This window comes from Eleutherodactylus coqui, chromosome 1 (genome assembly GCF_035609145.1).
Source record: "Eleutherodactylus coqui strain aEleCoq1 chromosome 1, aEleCoq1.hap1, whole genome shotgun sequence".
NCBI classification, from domain to species: Eukaryota; Metazoa; Chordata; class Amphibia; order Anura; family Eleutherodactylidae; genus Eleutherodactylus; species Eleutherodactylus coqui.
The window spans coordinates 16,770,139-16,790,376 of NC_089837.1; the positions used below are offsets into that span (position 1 = coordinate 16,770,139).

The 20,238-nt window shown below is 50.9% G+C and overlaps 1 protein-coding gene across 8 annotated transcripts in view; it reads right to left on the bottom strand.

Annotated features, from left to right (window-relative positions):
- Nucleotides 1-329: 329 nt before the first annotated feature.
- The window catches only part of DTNB (dystrobrevin beta), a 139,942-nt gene continuing 120,033 nt past the window's right edge, over nucleotides 330-20,238 (bottom strand). For 4 of the 8 annotated variants that reach the window (XM_066594403.1, XM_066594406.1, XM_066594401.1 and 1 more), the window contains 6 exons: nucleotides 19,733-19,753; nucleotides 4,811-4,967; nucleotides 4,635-4,724; nucleotides 4,506-4,556; nucleotides 2,840-2,875; nucleotides 330-2,755 (listed from right to left, as the gene is read on the bottom strand). In XM_066594403.1, coding sequence (XP_066450500.1) covers nucleotides 2,871-2,875; nucleotides 4,506-4,556; nucleotides 4,635-4,724; nucleotides 4,811-4,967; nucleotides 19,733-19,753 — 324 coding nt within the window. In that variant the 3' untranslated portion in view covers nucleotides 330-2,755; nucleotides 2,840-2,870. Of the gene's footprint in view, nucleotides 2,756-2,839; nucleotides 2,876-4,505; nucleotides 4,557-4,634; nucleotides 4,725-4,810; nucleotides 4,968-18,715; nucleotides 19,099-19,732; nucleotides 19,754-20,238 lie in introns of those variants that run through there. The other 4 variants (XM_066594407.1, XM_066594404.1, XM_066594405.1 and 1 more) reach the window with 3 other exon arrangements.

Genomic DNA, 20,238 nt, shown 5'->3' on the forward strand with positions numbered 1-20,238 from the left:
AGCTCTGAACCCGTTCCCGTCTCCCTTCATTGCAAATAGTGCAGAGCCTTGCAGCCCCCTCCCCCTGCAGAGAGAGACGCCGTATATCAGCGGGGCGTGAATACGCGGCTGATAAACGGTCGTCTGAATGCGCCCTTATTGTGTTTTTTTGGGAGGAGACATGAAGAAAAAAAGAGTTTTTTATTATAGCATTTGCTGCGCAGGATGAATAGTGTCCAATATATCGTGCGGGCGTTATGGATGATGCACACGTTACGGATGATGCACACGTGGGTTTTTAAAGTGTTTTAAAACAAGGATGGAGAGCGCACAATAAAGGCTTTTTCTTAAAAAAATAAAAATATATATTTTTTTTACAAATGTAATGTCCCTACAGGTAATACACTGCAGTACTTCTGTACTGCAATGCATTATTACTAATCATAGCTATCAAAGGCTGTGGCGATTGCATCACAGGAGGAGCGCCTTTCCTCTGTGAACCCTTTACATGATGTAATTAACACTGAGTGTGGCGTGTGAGGGGTTAACAGCGGAGATCAGTGTCCTCACCAATCCCTGCTGTTGCAGGGGGAATCCGGCTGTCAGTCACAGATTGTGAGCCTGCGCCATACATACAAGGGAATGGCTGGTGTCCTGGAGTAGGAAGGGGTTAACAGGATGCAGTCAGACCACGGCAGTAGACCAGAGTCCGAACTCCATGACAGATGGGATATTTGCTCTTCTGCGGTGTGTTAGCCACATAGAATGGTCTACACTGATACACTGTAACAAACCTGCAGCTGCTTGAGAAAGGCTAGACCTCCGGCTGTAAAGTGGGAAGAATGTTCCCATTCACTTACAGCAAGCTGATATCCTGAAAACCGTCAGAAATTGAAACAAGAAGTCTGCTAAAAAGTTGCAGGTGGCTTTATGATGCAACTGTCACGACCTCCCAGCACTCCGTGGTTGACCCACCTTTGGAGATCAGGAAGAGTGGGGGCTATACAACAGAACTGTAATGCACATGGCCGTGTGACACTACTCCACACACATCCAGATCTGCTCCCAATCTGCTTGGCCATCAGACAGTGCTTGTCTGCGCTCCCACAATGCACTGCTCTCCGTGACTGCAGCTCTGGCTGTGACTGGAGCACAAGGAATGATGTCACTCGGTCTAGGACTGACACAGTCGCTCGGCTCAGCGTTACTGCAGGGAAATCCTGTGGGAAAATGTAGAATCCATGTGAGCGGCAGCGGGCACAGCGCCAGGACACAGACACGCTGGCACAGGCCCCGGCCGGCAGATAACCTTCACAGGGAGGTAGTGTTACGGCGCAGCGGAGAAGCTCTGTGACATCACAATGAGACGCTCTGCAGCTGTGGCCGGCATGGGAAAGCTCTGCGGGCGGATTCTATATAAAGGCTCACGTTACTGCTAAATCTCCGTATACAAGCCTGAGTGACATCATCGCTTATGCTCCAGTCACATCCAGAGCTGCACATCACCCAACTGGTTCCAACAGGTCAGGCTCCTCCAGCCGTACGTACTACAGACTGTATAAGGGGGCTTACACTGTTGTAGAGGCAGGCCAAGACTGCTAGTGATGTCATCAGGTCGCCAGTGACATCATCAACTGCACTCCATGCTATTGTCTGATGACATTTTGAATATGCTGATGAGATCACCGATTGTCATATGACTGCCAGCGACATAATTATCTGTCCTCCATTTTATTGTCTGATGACATCATCAAACCTGCTGATGAGGTCATGGATTGTAACATGACTGCTACTATTTTCTCTCTGCTTTTCGGTAACTTGTACATAATTCTTAACACATCATGTGACTTCCTGATGTCATGTGATCGTTACTTATCCCGATATCATAAGTTGTGCCACCTGACTATTGAGTGGTGACGACATGACATGTGACTACAAAGTTCATGATGATGTCATTAGTTTTTTCATAAGATTGCTACTGGGTGGTGAAGGTGATGACATCACATGTCATGTAACCGCTACTTTATGACATCATAAGATGTGCCACCTGACTGCTACTGTGTGATGACATGATAAGACTGCTACTTTATGATGATATGGGATGTGCCACCTGACTGCGCCTGTATGATGACATCACACATCATGTAACCACAAGTTCATGATGATATCAAATGTTGTGCCACCTGACTGCTACCGAGTGGTGATGTGATGACATCATAACACGTCATGTGACTGCTACTGCATGACGTTATCACGGGCCACCTGTCCGTTACTGTGTGATGACATCGCTACTTCCTGGTGACGTCATAAGAACAAGCCTGCGTGTCACCTGCGTGTAGTGGCGACAGGATGGCTGACGGCGGCGCCACAACGAGACGTGACAGACACACGTTTATTATTTGTAAACATTGGAACATGAAATGTACCGTCTTCTCCGTGGCGCCTGCGCACCACACGACACCACAGAACACGGATCCCACCCCGTGTGCTCAGTCCATGTGAAGAACACGAAATGGTAAGGGGGTAGGGGGCAGTCACATGTCCAGTGCTAGCGGGAGCTGCAGCCGTGTGCAGTCACAGTGTCTCAGCCTCTTCACCCATGACACGCATACACACACGCACCGCTGATCGTAACACGCATGTTGTAGGTTACATCCAGAACCGAGCATGCAGTAACAGGGCTTCCCCGGCCGGTCACGTCTCTGCTGGCTGTGGCTGTTGAAATGCGGCTTTTGTGTTTTTCATAAAGTACATGTATATAGGGGGCGCTCTGTGCCTGGGAACAGGGAAAGAGCTGCAGTTACTGCACCATCCATGGTCAGGAGCCTCCGTGTGAGGGGGGGGCGGACGAGACACTTACTTGAATCACCTCGCTCTTCTGTTGGGGTCACTTAGCCTGAAACAGAAGAGACAGTGTGACAGGAGATTACATGTAACACCTGACATACAGAAGAGAAGCTGCGCACACGGGGCGAGGGAGGAGGCAGCGGCGCAGGCGGGGCGAGGGAGGAGGCAGCGGCGCAGGCGGGGCGAGGGAGGAGGCAGCGGCGCAGGCGGGGCGAGGGAGGAGGCAGCGGCGCAGGCGGGGCGAGGGAGGAGGCAGCGGCGCAGGCGGGCCGAGGGAGGAGGCAGCGGCGCAGGCGGGCCGAGGGAGGAGGCAGCGGCGCAGGCGGGGCGAGGGAGGAGGCAGCGGCGCAGGCGGGGCGAGGGAGGAGGCAGCGGCGCAGGCGGGGCGAGGGAGGAGGCAGCGGCGCAGGCGGGGCGAGGGAGGAGGCAGCGGCGCAGGCGGGGCGAGGGAGGAGGCAGCGGCGCAGGCGGGGCGAGGGAGGAGGCAGCGGCGCAGGCGGGGCGAGGGAGGAGGCAGCGGCGCAGGCGGGGCGAGGGAGGAGGCAGCGGCGCAGGCGGGGCGAGGGAGGAGGCAGCGGCGCAGGCGGGGCGAGGGAGGAGGCAGCGGCGCAGGCGGGGCGAGGGAGGAGGCAGCGGCGCAGGCGGGGCGAGGGAGGAGGCAGCGGCGCACGCGGGGCGAGGGAGGAGGCAGCGGCGCACGCGGGGCGAGGGAGGAGGCAGCGGCGCACGCGGGGCGAGGGAGGAGGCAGCGGCGCACGCGGGGCGAGGGAGGAGGCAGCGGCGCACGCGGGGCGAGGGAGGAGGCAGCGGCGCACGCGGGGCGAGGGAGGAGGCAGCGGCGCACGCGGGGCGAGGGAGGAGGCAGCGGCGCACGCGGGGCGAGGGAGGAGGCAGCGGCGCACGCGGGGCGAGGGAGGAGGCAGCGGCGCACGCGGGGCGAGGGAGGAGGCAGCGGCGCACGCGGGGCGAGGGAGGAGGCAGCGGCGCACGCGGGGCGAGGGAGGAGGCTGCTGTGAAAGTGAGACAAGGGAGGCTGCGGCGCACACGAGGCTGCGGCGCACGCGGGGCGAGGGAGGAGGCTGCGGCACACGCGGGGCGAGGGAGGAGGCTGCGGCACACGCGGGGCGAGGGAGGAGGCTGCGGCACACGCGGGGCGAGGGAGGAGGCTGCGGCACACGCGGGGCGAGGGAGGAGGCTGCGGCACACGCGGGGCGAGGGAGGAGGCTGCGGCGCGCGAGGGAGGAGGCTGCGGCGCGCGAGGGAGGAGGCTGCGGCGCGCGAGGGAGGAGGCTGCGGCGCGCGAGGGAGGAGGCTGCGGCGCGCGAGGGAGGAGGCTGCGGCGCGCGAGGGAGGAGGCTGCGGCGCGCGAGGGAGGAGGCTGCGGCGCGCGCGGGGCAAGGGACGAGGTTGCTGTGAAAGTGAGACAAGGGAGGCTGCGCCGCATGCAGGCAAGAAAGGAGGCACCACAGATGTAGCACAAGACAGAAGGCTGCTGCTCATGAAGGATGAGGGAGGAGGCTGCCACACAACCAGGAGTAGAGAGACGGCTGTGGAACATGCAGGACGAGAGAAGAGGCTGTCGTGCATTGCAGGACAAGACAGGAGGCTGAGGCGCGCACGGGGCGAGGGAGGAGGACAAGAGTTAGCTCTGGACGCCACCACACAGACACCACAATTACCTCTGTCCTTCCCATTCTCTATCTTATCTTCCTCATCGGCTCCGTCTTCAGCTGTAAGGGAAGGAGGCCATGACACATACTGGACATACGGGAGGCTACTCTGCGCTCTACGTCCGGGGGGCCACTTACCCGAGTGCAGCTCCTTCACCAGGGAAGACATGGTGTTAGTGATGGAGTCGGCCGCCACCAGCAGATCGCTCCGTAGGTTTCTTCTGGTACCTGAGTGGCAGACGGCACACGTCAGCTGTCATAGACCCCCGCGACTTGTAGCCGGCCCCCTCTCCTACCTCCATGTAGCCACTTACCGTGTGCGAAGGCTTCTTGTACATCTCCTAGTCCAGCTATAGAGTCCTGAGGTCCGTGAGTCGGGGTGGAGCCCGCTGACGTGGAGCGCACTGGCATAGGCATGGAGCGATTGGCACCATGGCTTGGTGAGGAATGAGGAGACCCGGCCGCTTGTGCCTACAACACACAAAACGATACAGGGATAAGGGGGCAATAATGTGGCAAAAACTGGCATGAATTACAGCACAGACCGCTGCCTGCTCACAGCTTTCATAGACTTGCTTCCTGGTGCGTGGAGAGCCTCACCTCCTTATACACTTGGCACGTCTCACTCAGATGTACGGTGGATCAGAAGCAACGTGTGAAAAGCCAGCTGTAACAAATTTCCCTCTTTGTCTTACAGTTTCTCACTCTTTCCAAGATTTCTGTTTAATCTAGTCAATGCTCTGTGAGCGGAAAATCCTGGGCTCCAGTCCTGCTCTCAGCTGAGAAGTGATACAATTGTATCTAGTATAGACAATGCTCTGTGAGCTAAATAACCTAAACTCCAGACTGATCCACTGTATATAGCTGGTCCTGTTCTCAGCTGAGAAGTGATACAATTGTATCTAGTATAGACAATGCTCTGTGAGCTAACAGCCCAGACTCCACACTGAAACATTGTACACAGTTGGTTCTGCTCTCAGCTGAAAAGTAATACAATTGTATCCAGTGAAGACAATGCTCTGTGAGCCAACAGCCCAGACTGCAGACTGATACATTGTATATAGCTGGCCCTGCTCTCACCTGAGAAGTGATACAATTGTAACAGGGTAGAGAATGCTCTGTGAGCTCAGCCCGGACTCCAGACTGATACATTGTATATAGCTGGTCTTGCTCTCAGCTGAGAAGTGATACAATTGTATCCAGTGTAAACGATGCACTGTGAGCTCAGCTCAGACTCCAGACTGATACATTGTACATAGCTGGTCCTGCTCCCAACTGAGAAGTGATACAATTGTAACAGGGTAGAGAATGCTCTGTGAGCCAACAGCCCAGATTGCAGACTGATACATTGTATATAGCTGGTCCTGCTCTCAGCTGAGAAGTGATACAATTGTATCCAGTATAGACAATGCTCTGTGAGCTAACAGCCCAGATTGCAGACTGATACATTCTACATAGCTGGTCCTGCTCTCAGCTGAGAAGTGATGCAATTGTATCCAGTATAGACAATGCTCTGTGAGCTAACAGCCTGGACTCCACACTGAAACATTGTACACAGCTGGTTCTGCTCTCAGCTGAGAAGTGATAGAATTGTATCTAGTGTAGACAATGCTCTGTGAGCTAACAGCCTGGACTACAGACTGATACATTGTACATAGCTGATCCTGCTCTCAACTGAGAAGTGATACAATTGTATCAGTGTAGACAATGCTCTGTGAGCCAACAGCCAGACTGCAGACTGATACAATGTATATAGCTGGTCCTGCTCCCAGCTGAGAAGTGATACAATTGCATCCAGTGTAGACAATGCTCTGTGAGCGAACAGCCAGACTGCAGACTGATACATTGTACAGAGCTGGTCCTGCTCTCAACTGAGAAGTGATACAATTGCATCCAGTGTAGACAATGCTCTGTGAGCTAAAAAGACTGACTCCAGACTGAGTGTATACAAAAGTGTTCTTGTTCCTTGACAACAAGCTGAGATTTTGAAATCAATGAAAATTTAAACAAATTTCAACAGAAAGATCGTTGGGTAATCCCGAGAGGTGAAGGCGGCAGAGCTTGTTAGGTAATCCCGAGAGGTGAAGGCGGCAGAGCTTGTTGGGTAATCCCGAGAGGTGAAGGCGGCAGAGCTTGTTGGGTAATCCCGAGAGGTGAAGGCGGCAGAGCTTGTTGGGTAATCCCGAGAGGTGAAGGCGGCAGAGCTTGTTGGGTAATCCCGAGAGGTGAAGGCGGCAGAGCTTGTTGGGTAATCCCGAGAGGTGAAGGCGGCAGAGCTTGTACCTTATAACTGCTCTTCAGGCTCCCCGACTCCCTAATTATGAGAGGACTGTGAAGCGCACCCACTTATAACATCACATGATGGGGCCAAAGGTGACGCTTTAAAGGGGTTGTCTCGCGGCAGCAAGTGGGGTCATACACTTCTGTATGGCCATATTAATGCACTTTGTAATATACATCGTGCATTAAATATGAGCCATACAGAAGTTATTCACTTACCTGCTCCATTGCTAGCGTCCCCGTCGCCATGGTTCCGTCTAATTTCGGTGTCTTCTTGCCTTTTTAGACGCGCTTGCGCAGATCCGTCTTCTCCCTTCTTCTCCCTTCGGCTCCGCTCGGCAGCATCGGCATTTTGGCTCCGCCCCCTTGTACGCATCATCGCGTAGCTCCGCCCCCGTCACGTGCCGATTCCAGCCTCCTGATTGGCTGGAATCGGCACGTGACGGGGGCGGAGCTACGCGATGATGCGTACAAGGGGGCGGAGCCAAAATGCCGATGCTGCCGAGCGGAGCCGAAGGGAGAAGAAGGGAGAAGACGGATCTGCGCAAGCGCGTCTAAAAAGGCAAGAAGACACCGAAATTAGACGGAACCATGGCGACGGGGACGCTAGCAACGGAGCAGGTAAGTGAATAACTTCTGTATGGCTCATATTTAATGCACGATGTATATTACAAAGTGCATTAATATGGCCATACAGAAGTGTATGACCCCACTTGATTTCGCGAGACCACCCCTTTAACATCTAATAGCCGCAGAGCATGGGGCTCTCCCTGCATCACATGACCAGCGTTTAATAGGCAGACGGCGAGAATGATTATTATAAACAGATCTGTAATAATAACAACAGAACGCGCCGCTAGTAAAAACACACAGATGGCGAGGAAATCCTGGAAAGCTTCCCGACGCATTGCAGAAAAATACCAGGCGGAGGGGAAAAGAACAGCCGGAGGAACCTCCACTCTATGCTATGATGGCGGGTAGCAGGATGAATAGAGAGTCCTCCCCTCTATGGTATGATGGCGGGTAGCAGGATAAATAGAGAGTCCTCCCCTCTATGGTATGATGGCGGGTAGAAGGATGAATAGAGAGTCCTCCCCTCTATGGTATGATGGCGGGTAGAAGGATGAATAGAGAGTCCTCCCCTCTATGGTATGATGGCGGGTAGAAGGATGAATAGAGACTCCTCCATGCTATGGTAGAAGGATAGGTAGAAGGATGAATAGAGAGTCCTCCACTCTATTAATCCTTCTACCCGCCATCATACCATAGAGTGGAGGACTCTCTATTCATCCTTCTACCTATCCTTCTACCATAGCATGGAGGAGTCTCTATTCATCCTTCTACCTGCCATCATACCATAGAGTGGAGGAATCTCTGGACGTTCCTTCTACCCATCCTTATACCATAGAGTGGGCGATTCCTTATCCAATCTTGCTACCCGCCATCATACCACAGAGTGGAGGACTCTCTGTTCATCCTTCTACCCGCCATCATACCATAGAGGGGAGGACTCTCTATTCATCCTTCTACCCGCCATCATACCATAGAGGGGAGGACTCTCTATTCATCCTTCTACCCGCCATCATACCATAGAGGGGAGGACTCTCTATTCATCCTTCTACCCGCCATCATACCATAGAGGGGAGGACTCTCTATTCATCCTTCTACCCGCCATCATACCATAGAGGGGAGGACTCTCTATTCATCCTTCTACCCGCCATCATACCATAGAGTGGAGGACTCTCTATTCATCCTGCTACCTGCCATCATACCATAGAAGGGAGAACTCTCTATTAATCCTTCTACCCGCCATCATACCATAGAGAGTTCTCCCTTCTATGGTATGATGGCAGGTAGCAGGATTGGATAAAGAATCGCCCACTCTATGGTATAAGGACGGGTAGAAGGAGCGTCGAGACTCCTCCACTCTATGGTATAAGGATAGGTAGAAGGATGAATAGAGAGTTTTCCACTCTACTCTGTAGTGATCCATCTACCCATCCTTATACCATAGAGTCCTGCACAGGTAGGTAGAAGGAACGTCCAGAGACTCCTCCACTCTATGGTAGGATGGCAGGTAGCAGGATTGGCTAAAGAATCGCCCACTCTTTGGTATAAGGACGGGTAGAAGGAACGTCCAGAGACTCCTCTACCCTATGGTATAGGGATAGACAGAAGGAACGTCGAGACTCCTGCACTCTATGGTATGATGGCAGGTAGCAGGATTTGATAAAGAATCGCCCACTCTATGGTATAAGGACGGGTCGGTAGCAAGAACTAAAAATCCCACCACTTTATGGTATAAGGGTCAACAGGTGAATCCACTGCTCTATGGTATAAGGACGGGTAGAAGGTACGTCCAGAGACTGCTCCACTCTATGGTATAAGGATAGGTAGAAGGATGAATAGAGAGTCCTCCACTCTACTCTGTAGTGATCCTTCTTCCCATCCTTATACCATAGAGTCCTGCACACTACTCTGTAGTGATCCTTCTTCCCATCCTTATACCATAGAGTCCTGCACTCTACTCTGTAGTGATCCTTCTTCCCATCCTTATACCATAGAGTCCTGCACTCCACTCTGTAGTGATCCTTCTTCCCATCATTATACCATAGAGTCCTCCTCTCTACTCTGTAGTGATCCTTCTTCCCATCCTTATACCATAGAGTCCTGCACTCTACTCTGTAGTGATCCTTCTTCCCATCCTTAAACCATAGAGTCCTGTACTCTACTCTGCAGTGATCCTTCTTCCCATCCTTATACCATAGAGTCCTGCACACTACTCTCTAGTGATCCTTCTTCCCATCCTTATACCATAGAGTCCTCCACTCTACTCTGTAGTGATCCTTCTTCCCATCATTATACCATAGAGTCCTGCACTCTACTCTGTAGCGATCCTTCTTCCCATCCTTATACCATAGAGTCTTACACTCTACTCTGTAGCGATCCTTCTTCCCATCCTTATACCATAGAGTCCTGCACTCTACTCTGTAGCGATTCTTCTTCGCATCCTTATACCATAGAGTCCTCCACTCTACTCTGTATTGATCCTTCTTCCCATCCTTATACCATAGAGTCCTGCACTCTACTATGTAGTGATCCTTCTCCCCATCCTTATACCATAGAGTCCTGCACACTACTCTGTATTGATCCTTCTTCCCATCCTTATACCATAGAGTCCTGCACTCTACTCTGTAGTGATCCTTCTTCCCATCCTTATACCATAGAGTCCTGCACTCTACTCTGTAGTGATCCTTCTTCCCATCCTTATACCATAGAGTCCTGCACTCTACTCTGTAGTGATCCTTCTTCCCATCCTTATACCATAGAGTCCTCCACTCTACTCTGTAGCGATCCTTCTTCCCATCCTTATACCATAGAGTCCTGCACTCTACTCTGTAGTGATCCTTCTTCCCATCCTTATACCATAGAGTCCTGCACTCTACTCTGTAGCGATCCTTCTTCCCATCCTTATACCATAGAGTCCTCCACTCTACTCTGTAGCGATCCTTCTTCCCATCCTTATACCATAGAGTCCTCCACTCTACTCTGTAGCGATCCTTCTTCCCATCCTTATACCATAGAGTCCTGCACTCTACTCTGTAGTGATCCTTCTTCCCATCCTTATACCAGAGTCCTGCACACTACTCTGTAGTGATCCTTCTTCCCATCCTTATACCATAGAGTCCTGCACTCTATTCTGTTGTGATCTTTCTTCCCATCCTTAGGCCATAGAGTCCTGCACTCTACTCTGTAGTGATCCTTCTTCCCATCCTTATACCATAGAGTCCTGCACTCTACTCTGTAGTGATCCTTCTTCCCATCCTTATACCATAGAGTCCTGCACTCCACTCTGTAGTGATCCTTCCTCCCATCCTTCTACCATAGAGTCCTGCACTCGACTCTGTAGTGATCCTTCTTCCCATCCTTATGCCAGAGTCCTGCACTCTACTCTGTAGCGATCCTTCTTCCCATCCTTATGCCATAGAGTCCTGCACTCTACTCTGCAGCGATCCTTCTTCCCATCCTTATACCATAGAGTCCTGCACTCTACTCTGTAGTGATCCTTCTTCCCATCCTTATACCAGAGTCCTGCACACTACTCTGTAGTGATCCTTCTTCCCATCCTTATACCATAGAGTCCTGCACTCTACTCTGTAGTGATCCTTCCTCCCATACTTATACCATAGAGTCCTGCACTCCACTCTGTAGTGATCCTTCCTCCCATCCTTCTACCATAGAGTCCTGCACTCTACTCTGTAGCGATCCTTCTTCCCATCCTTATACCATAGAGTCCTGCACTCTACTCTGTAGTGATCCTTCTTCTCATCCTTATACCATAGAGTCCTGCACTCTACTCTGCAGCGATCCTTCTTTCCATCCTTATGCCATAGAGTCCTGCACTCTACTCTGTAGTGATCCTTCTTCCCATCCTTATGCCATAGAGTCCTGCACTCTACTCTGTAGTGATCCTTCTTCCCATCCTTATACCATAGAGTCCTGCACTCTACTCTGTAGCGATCCTTCTTCCCATCCTTATACCATAGAGTCCTGCACTCTACTCTGTAGCGATCCTTCTTCCCATCCTTATACCATAGAGTCCTGCACTCCACTCTGTAGCGATCCTTCTTCCCATCCTTATACCATAGAGTCCTGCACTCCACTCTGTAGCGATCCTTCTTCCCATCCTTATACCATAGAGTCCTGTACTCCACTCTGTAGCGATCCTTTTTCCCATCCTTATACCATAGAGTCCTGCACACCACTCTGTAGCGATCCTTCTTCCCATCCTTATACTATAGAGTCCTGCACTCCACTCTGTAGCGATCCTTCTTCCCATCCTTATACCATAGAGTCCTGCACTCCACTCTGTAGTGATCCTTCTTCCCATCCTTATATCATAGAGTCCTGCACACTACTCTGTAGCGATCCTTCTTCCCATCCTTATACCATAGAGTCCTGCACACCACTCTGTAGCGATCCTTCTTCCCATCCTTATACCATAGAGTCCTGCACTCTACTCTGTAGTGATCCTTCTTCTCATCCTTATACCATAGAGTCCTGCACTCTACTCTGTAGTGATCCTTCTTCCCATCCTTATACCAGAGTCCTGCACACTACTCTGTAGTGATCCTTCTTCCCATCCTTATACCATAGAGTCCTGCACTCTATTCTGTTGTGATCTTTCTTCCCATCCTTAGGCCATAGAGTCCTGCACTCTACTCTGTAGTGATCCTTCTTCCCATCCTTATACCATAGAGTCCTGCACTCTACTCTGTAGTGATCCTTCTTCCCATCCTTATACCATAGAGTCCTGCACTCTACTCTGTAGTGATCCTTCCTCCCATACTTATACCATAGAGTCCTGCACTCCACTCTGTAGTGATCCTTCCTCCCATCCTTCTACCATAGAGTCCTGCACTCTACTCTGTAGCGATCCTTCTTCTCATCCTTATACCATAGAGTCCTGCACTCTACTCTGTAGCGATCCTTCTTCCCATCCTTATACCATAGAGTCCTGCACTCTACTCTGTAGTGATCCTTCTTCTCATCCTTATACCATAGAGTCCTGCACTCTACTCTGCAGCGATCCTTCTTCCCATCCTTATACCATAGAGTCCTGCACTCTACTCTGTAGCGATCCTTCTTCCCATCCTTATACCATAGAGTCCTCCACTCTACTCTGTAGCGATCCTTCTTCCCATCCTTATACCATAGAGTCCTGCACTCTACTCTGTAGCGATCCTTCTTCCCATCCTTATACCATAGAGTCCTGCACTCTACTCTGTAGCGATCCTTCTTCCCATCCTTATACCATAGAGTCCTGCACTCCACTCTGTAGCGATCCTTCTTCCCATCCTTATACCATAGAGTCCTGCACTCCACTCTGTAGCGATCCTTCTTCCCATCCTTATACCATAGAGTCCTGCACTCCACTCTGTAGCGATCCTTCTTCCCATCCTTATACCATAGAGTCCTGCACTCCACTCTGTAGCGATCCTTCTTCCCATCCTTATACGAGAGTCCTCCACTCTACTCTGTAGCGATCCTTCTTCCCATCCTTATACCATAGAGTCCTGCACTCCACTCTGTAGTGATCCTTCTTCCCATCCTTATACCATAGAGTCCTGCACTCCACTCTGTAGCGATCCTTCTTCCCATCCTTATACCATAGAGTCCTGCACTCCACTCTGTAGCGATCCTTTTTCCCATCCTTATACCATAGAGTCCTGCACACCACTCTGTAGCGATCCTTCTTCCCATCCTTATACCATAGAGTCCTGCACTCCACTCTGTAGCGATCCTTCTTCCCATCCTTATACCATAGAGTCCTGCACTCTACTCTGTAGCGATCCTTCTTCCCATCCTTATACCATAGAGTCCTGCACTCCACTCTGTAGTGATCCTTCTTCCCATCCTTATACCATAGAGTCCTGCACTCCACTCTGTAGTGATCCTTCTTCCCATCCTTATACCATAGAGTCCTGCACTCTACTCTGTAGCGATCCTTCTTCCCATCCTTATACCATAGAGTCCTGCACTCTACTCTGTAGCGATCCTTCTTCCCATCCTTATACCATAGAGTCCTGCACTCCACTCTGTAGCGATCCTTCTTCCCATCCTTATACCATAGAGTCCTGCACTCTACTCTGTAGCGATCCTTCTTCCCATCCTTATACCATAGAGTCCTGCACTCCACTCTGTAGCGATCCTTCTTCCCATCCTTATACCATAGAGTCCTGCACTCCACTCTGTAGCGATCCTTCTTCCCATCCTTATACCATAGAGTCCTGCACTCCACTCTGTAGCGATCCTTCTTCCCATCCTTATACCATAGAGTCCTGCACTCCACTCTGTAGCGATCCTTCTTCCCATCCTTATACGAGAGTCCTCCACTCTACTCTGTAGCGATCCTTCTTCCCATCCTTATACCATAGAGTCCTGCACTCCACTCTGTAGTGATCCTTCTTCCCATCCTTATACCATAGAGTCCTGCACTCCACTCTGTAGCGATCCTTCTTCCCATCCTTATACCATAGAGTCCTGCACTCCACTCTGTAGCGATCCTTTTTCCCATCCTTATACCATAGAGTCCTGCACACCACTCTGTAGCGATCCTTCTTCCCATCCTTATACCATAGAGTCCTGCACTCCACTCTGTAGCGATCCTTCTTCCCATCCTTATACCATAGAGTCCTGCACTCTACTCTGTAGCGATCCTTCTTCCCATCCTTATACCATAGAGTCCTGCACTCCACTCTGTAGTGATCCTTCTTCCCATCCTTATACCATAGAGTCCTGCACTCCACTCTGTAGTGATCCTTCTTCCCATCCTTATACCATAGAGTCCTGCACTCTACTCTGTAGCGATCCTTCTTCCCATCCTTATACCATAGAGTCCTGCACTCTACTCTGTAGCGATCCTTCTTCCCATCCTTATACCATAGAGTCCTGCACTCCACTCTGTAGCGATCCTTCTTCCCATCCTTATACCATAGAGTCCTGCACTCCACTCTGTAGCGATCCTTCTTCCCATCCTTATACCATAGAGTCCTGCACTCCACTCTGTAGCGATCCTTTTTCCCATCCTTATACCATAGAGTCCTGCACACCACTCTGTAGCGATCCTTCTTCCCATCCTTATACCATAGAGTCCTGCACTCCACTCTGTAGCGATCCTTCTTCCCATCCTTATACCATAGAGTCCTGCACTCTACTCTGTAGCGATCCTTCTTCCCATCCTTATACCATAGAGTCCTGCACTCCACTCTGTAGTGATCCTTCTTCCCATCCTTATACCATAGAGTCCTGCACTCCACTCTGTAGTGATCCTTCTTCCCATCCTTATACCATAGAGTCCTGCACACTATTCTGTAGTGATCCTTCTTCCCATCCTTATACCATAGAGTCCTGCACTCTACTCTGTAGTGATCCTTCTTCCCATCCTTATACCATAGAGTCCTGCACTCCACTCTGTAGCGATCCTTTTTCCCATCCTTATACCATAGAGTCCTGCACACCACTCTGTAGCGATCCTTCTTCCCATCCTTATACTATAGAGTCCTGCACTCCACTCTGTAGCGATCCTTCTTCCCATCCTTATACCATAGAGTTCTGCACTCCACTCTGTAGCGATCCTTCTTCCCATCCTTATACCATAGAGTCCTGCACTCCACTCTGTAGTGATCCTTCTTCCCATCCTTATACCAGAGTCCTGCACACTACTCTGTAGCGATCCTTCTTCCCATCCTTATACCAGAGTCCTCCACTCTACTCTGTAGCGATCCTTCTTCCCATCCTTATACCATAGAGTCCTGCACTCCACTCTGTAGTGATCCTTCTTCCCATCCTTATACCATAGAGTCCTGCACTCCACTCTGTAGTGATCCTTCTTCCCATCCTTATACCATAGAGTCCTGCACTCTACTCTGTAGCGATCCTTCTTCCCATCCTTATACCATAGAGTCCTGCACTCTACTCTGTAGCGATCCTTCTTCCCATCCTTATACCATAGAGTCCTGCACTCCACTCTGTAGCGATCCTTCTTCCCATCCTTATACCATAGAGTCCTGCACTCCACTCTGTAGCGATCCTTCTTCCCATCCTTATACCATAGAGTCCTGCACTCCACTCTGTAGCGATCCTTTTTCCCATCCTTATACCATAGAGTCCTGCACACCACTCTGTAGCGATCCTTCTTCCCATCCTTATACCATAGAGTCCTGCACTCCACTCTGTAGCGATCCTTCTTCCCATCCTTATACCATAGAGTCCTGCACTCTACTCTGTAGCGATCCTTCTTCCCATCCTTATACCATAGAGTCCTGCACTCCACTCTGTAGTGATCCTTCTTCCCATCCTTATACCATAGAGTCCTGCACACTATTCTGTAGTGATCCTTCTTCCCATCCTTATACCATAGAGTCCTGCACTCTACTCTGTAGTGATCCTTCTTCCCATCCTTATACCATAGAGTCCTGCACTCCACTCTGTAGCGATCCTTTTTCCCATCCTTATACCATAGAGTCCTGCACACCACTCTGTAGCGATCCTTCTTCCCATCCTTATACTATAGAGTCCTGCACTCCACTCTGTAGCGATCCTTCTTCCCATCCTTATACCATAGAGTCCTGCACTCCACTCTGTAGCGATCCTTCTTCCCATCCTTATACCATAGAGTCCTGCACTCCACTCTGTAGTGATCCTTCTTCCCATCCTTATACCAGAGTCCTGCACACTACTCTGTAGCGATCCTTCTTCCCATCCTTATACCAGAGTCCTGCACTCTACTCTGTAGCGATCCTTCTTCCCATCCTTATACCATAGAGTCCTGCACTCTACTCTGTAGCGATCCTTCTTCCCATCCTTATACCATAGAGTCCTGCACTCTACTCTGTAGTGATCCTTCTTCCCATCCTTATACCACAGAGTCCTGCACTCTACTCTGTAGTGATCCTTCTTCCCATCCTTATACCATAGAGTCCTGCACTCCACTCTGTAGCGATCCTTCTTCCCATCCTTATACCATAGAGTCCTGCACTCCACTCTGTAGCGATCCTTCTTCCCATCCTTATACCATAGAGTCCTGCACTCCACTCTGTAGCGATCCTTCTTCCCATCCTTATACCATAGAGTCCTGCACTCTACTCTGTAGCGATCCTTCTTCCCATCCTTATACCATAGAGTCCTGCACTCTACTCTGTAGCGATCCTTCTTCCCATCCTTCTACCATAGAGTCCTGCACTCTACTCTGTAGCGATCCTTCTTCCCATCCTTATACCATAGAGTCCTGCACTCTACTCTGTAGCGATCCTTCTTCCCATCCTTCTACCATAGAGTCCTGCACTCTACTCTGTAGCGATCCTTCTTCCCATCCTTATACCATAGAGTCCTGCACACCACTCTGTAGCGATCCTTCTTCCCATCCTTATACCATAGAGTCCTGCACTCTATGGTATGATAGGGTATATACATATAACACACATTGTGTATTTCACCATTATAAGTGGCCATGTTACATCAGCTTTGATGGAAAGTCATAAAGATCTCATATGAAGGAGCGCCATCTAGTGGGCTGTGTAGAGAATGGCACATCTGGCTCTCACAATCTCCAGGCTGCTAGCAGGCACCTTCCCTCGCTTCCTATGGAGTGGCTGGAGGCACGTAACGGGACATCACGCGGTGCGCGCAGCGCCATGTTGTGCTCTCGCTCTCCTCAGCTCCTGAGGTTTAGTGATTCCAGGTTTGCGGCACATATGGAAGAGACGTGACCTAACAGACAGCCATATGCCAGCTGGACCCCGGACTAGTCTTGTATGTCACCCTGACTCCCTATAGGGCCCCACTCTGGTTATCAAGTATACCAGCAGTGTAAAGCATGGAGGTTTGTGCTCTTCTGTCATGGCTACTAGATCTAGTACAGACTAGAGGAGAGCCTGACCGCGCCAAGAGGACTTACTGTAGATTGGTGACCAGGGCGACAAGGGTTTAACCCCTCAGAGACGACCTTGGGCATACTGCAAGAGCCAGAACTCCTGGCCCCCGCACGAGGGCTCGCTCATGTCTGTGGGCCGAGGTGTATATTTACGGGCCTCGCGAGGGCTCGCTCATCTCTGTGGGCCGAGCTGTATATTTACGGGCCGCGCGAGGGCTCGCTTATGTCTGTGGGCCGAGCTGTATATTTACGGGCCGCGCGAGGGCTCGCTCATGTCTGTGGCCCGAGCTGTATATTTACCGGCCGCGCGAGGGCTCGCTCATGTCTGTGGGCCGAGCTGTATATTTACCGGCCGCGCGAGGGCTCGCTAATGTCTGTGGGCCGCGCGAGGGCTCGCTAATGTCTGTGGGCCGCGCGAGGGCTCGCTAATGTCTGTGGGCCGCGCGAGGGCTCGCTAATGTCTGTGGGCCGCGCGAGGGCTCGCTAATGTCTGTGGGCCGCGCGAGGGCTCGCTAATGTCTGTGGGCCGCGCGAGGGCTCGCTAATGTCTGTGGGCCGCGCGAGGGCTCGCTAATGTCTGTGGGCCGCGCGAGGGCTCGCTAATGTCTGTGGGCCGAGCTGTATATTTACGGGCCGCGCGAGGGCTCGCTAATGTCTGTGGGCCGAGCTGTATATTTACGGGCCGCGCGAGGGCTCGCTAACGTCTGTGGGCCGAGCTGTATATTTACGGGCCGCGCGAGGGCTCGCTCACGTCTGTGGGCCGAGCTGTATATTTACCGGCCCCGCGAGGGCTCGCTTACGTCTGTGGGCCGAGCTGTATATTTACAAACCACAGCATGTCAATTTAATCGCTGTCCCTGCTGAAGGCTCTCCTCTCTATGGGAAGAGACGGCTGTAGCGGTATGTAGGTGGCGAAGCTGCTTTAAAACCCGCGCCAAACATTTCTGACGCGGAAATCTCAGGGTATTTCTATGCGGTCATTCCGCGAGATTTCCATGTGATTTACGCCCCTTGTGACCCCAGCCTAAGACTCTGAACGCTGTTCTCCCCGGCCGTGGCGCTTTGCGCAGGTTTATGTTCCGCGGTCAGGGCTGCAGGTTTATCGGCAGCGGTTGGAGGGTCAGGCGGCTGCTGGCAAATAAAAGCAAAATATAAGTTCCGACGTTCATTTTTAAATTATTTTCCGGCGTTCACCAAGCGAGATAAATAACGCCGTATTGCGCGGGTCGTTAAGGACACGGAAATAGCAATCATGCGCACGAGCCTTTTATACATTTTTTGGCATTTTATCCATTTAAAAAAGGGTTTTATGGGTAGAATGTGAATACTTTTCAGTCCATCAAGGGGTCTTGAAGATGTTCAATCGCTAGTATACTACACTGCATTACTGAGGCTGCAGCCTATTACACTCGGCTGGAGGCGGGGCCTAATAGGCCAAGTTATATGGCAGACATGGAGGCCTTGTGAGGATTCTGGCTACCATGGAAATTCATTGGTACCTTGTGATCACATTATGGGGTGCTGATGGGTAACAACAGGATCCACCCTGCCCTGTCATCTGCCTACATGAGGTTTCTCCGCTCCTGGCTGTTACAGCAGAAGCCTGGCTGTCAATAGTCAGCCAACCACCAGCTTGTAAAGATGTAGGTGCAGGTTTAAAGTCCACTTGGGAGATCAGTAAAGAGGCGTCTTGGCCATCAGTAAGGGGTTAAAGGACACTGACCGGACTCCTTAGAACACGGCTGAGAGGACTCCTGTATAAACATAACAGGGACGTTATAAACCTGGCTCCTATTTTGCAGCGTTTTCCAGTTCTGAGGTTGCAGCCTGCAGTGTAAAGTAAGGAGGTTTTCTCTCTGGTTGCCGTGGCTACGTCCATGGATCCATCTACGTATATAAATAAAAGAAACAATTACAATGAAGACAGATACTTGTCCCTGGACGTAGCCACGGCAACTAGAGAGAAAAACCTCCATTCTTTACACTGCAGGCTGCATTCACAGGACTAGAAAATACAGAGGCGATGAAATCCGGACATATGATATGGCCCATACGGACAGGAAACACCATCATCTGGTACATATCTAACATTAGGGTGTAGGAAGTAGAGCGGCCCCTATTAGTCATGGCAGGCAGCCCCCAGCCAAGCAGCGCCCTCCGGTCACCACATATTATTTCTGGTTCCCAGGACACTCGGAGGAGGTTATGATAAATTCTTCCCAGAAATTATACTCCACTCACATCCAAAGCTGCATTCTGGGCTCTGTTGTTTGCGCCCACCACCTCTATAATGCACTGCAGCCTGGGAGGTGCAGTACTTTCTATAAGAAGCTATATAGTCTTCTCCCATAATGCACTACAGCAGAGTCTGGAAGGGACTGCAGTATGATGCAGGGTGGGTGAGTGGCGGCACATGCTGGATGTTAGTAGACAGATGGTAATATGCGTTCCCGTGTGACGGACAGTAACATGCAGAGCAGACATGAAGCGTGTCACATGCGTGTAACATGCAGTAACTTACTGCCTGCTTCTGCTCCTCCTCCTGCGCCGACATAAAGAGAAGAAACAGAATCAGTGTCATAGAAACACGTGAACAAAGGGCGAAAGTGATAAAACAGCGGAGCTGTGCCGAGAAGGGGAGGGGCTACAGGTGCGGAGCATGACAATGGAGGATATAGGTCCAATCAGGGGATCGATTGTGGAGTAGATCACATGACGTGTGTATGATGACTGCTATAATGAGGGATCCATTGTGGAGTAGATCACATGACGTGTGTATAATGACTGCTATAATAAGGGATTAGTTCTGGAGTAGATCCCATGACGTGTGTATAATGACTGCTATAATGAGGTGATCAGTTCTGGAGTAGATCCCATGACATGTGTATAATGACTGCTATAATAAGGGATCAGTTCTGGAGTAGATCACATGACGTGTGTATAATGATTGCTATAATGAGGGATCAGTTCTGGAGTAGATCCCATGACGTGTGTATAATGACTGCTATAACAACGGATCAGTTCTGG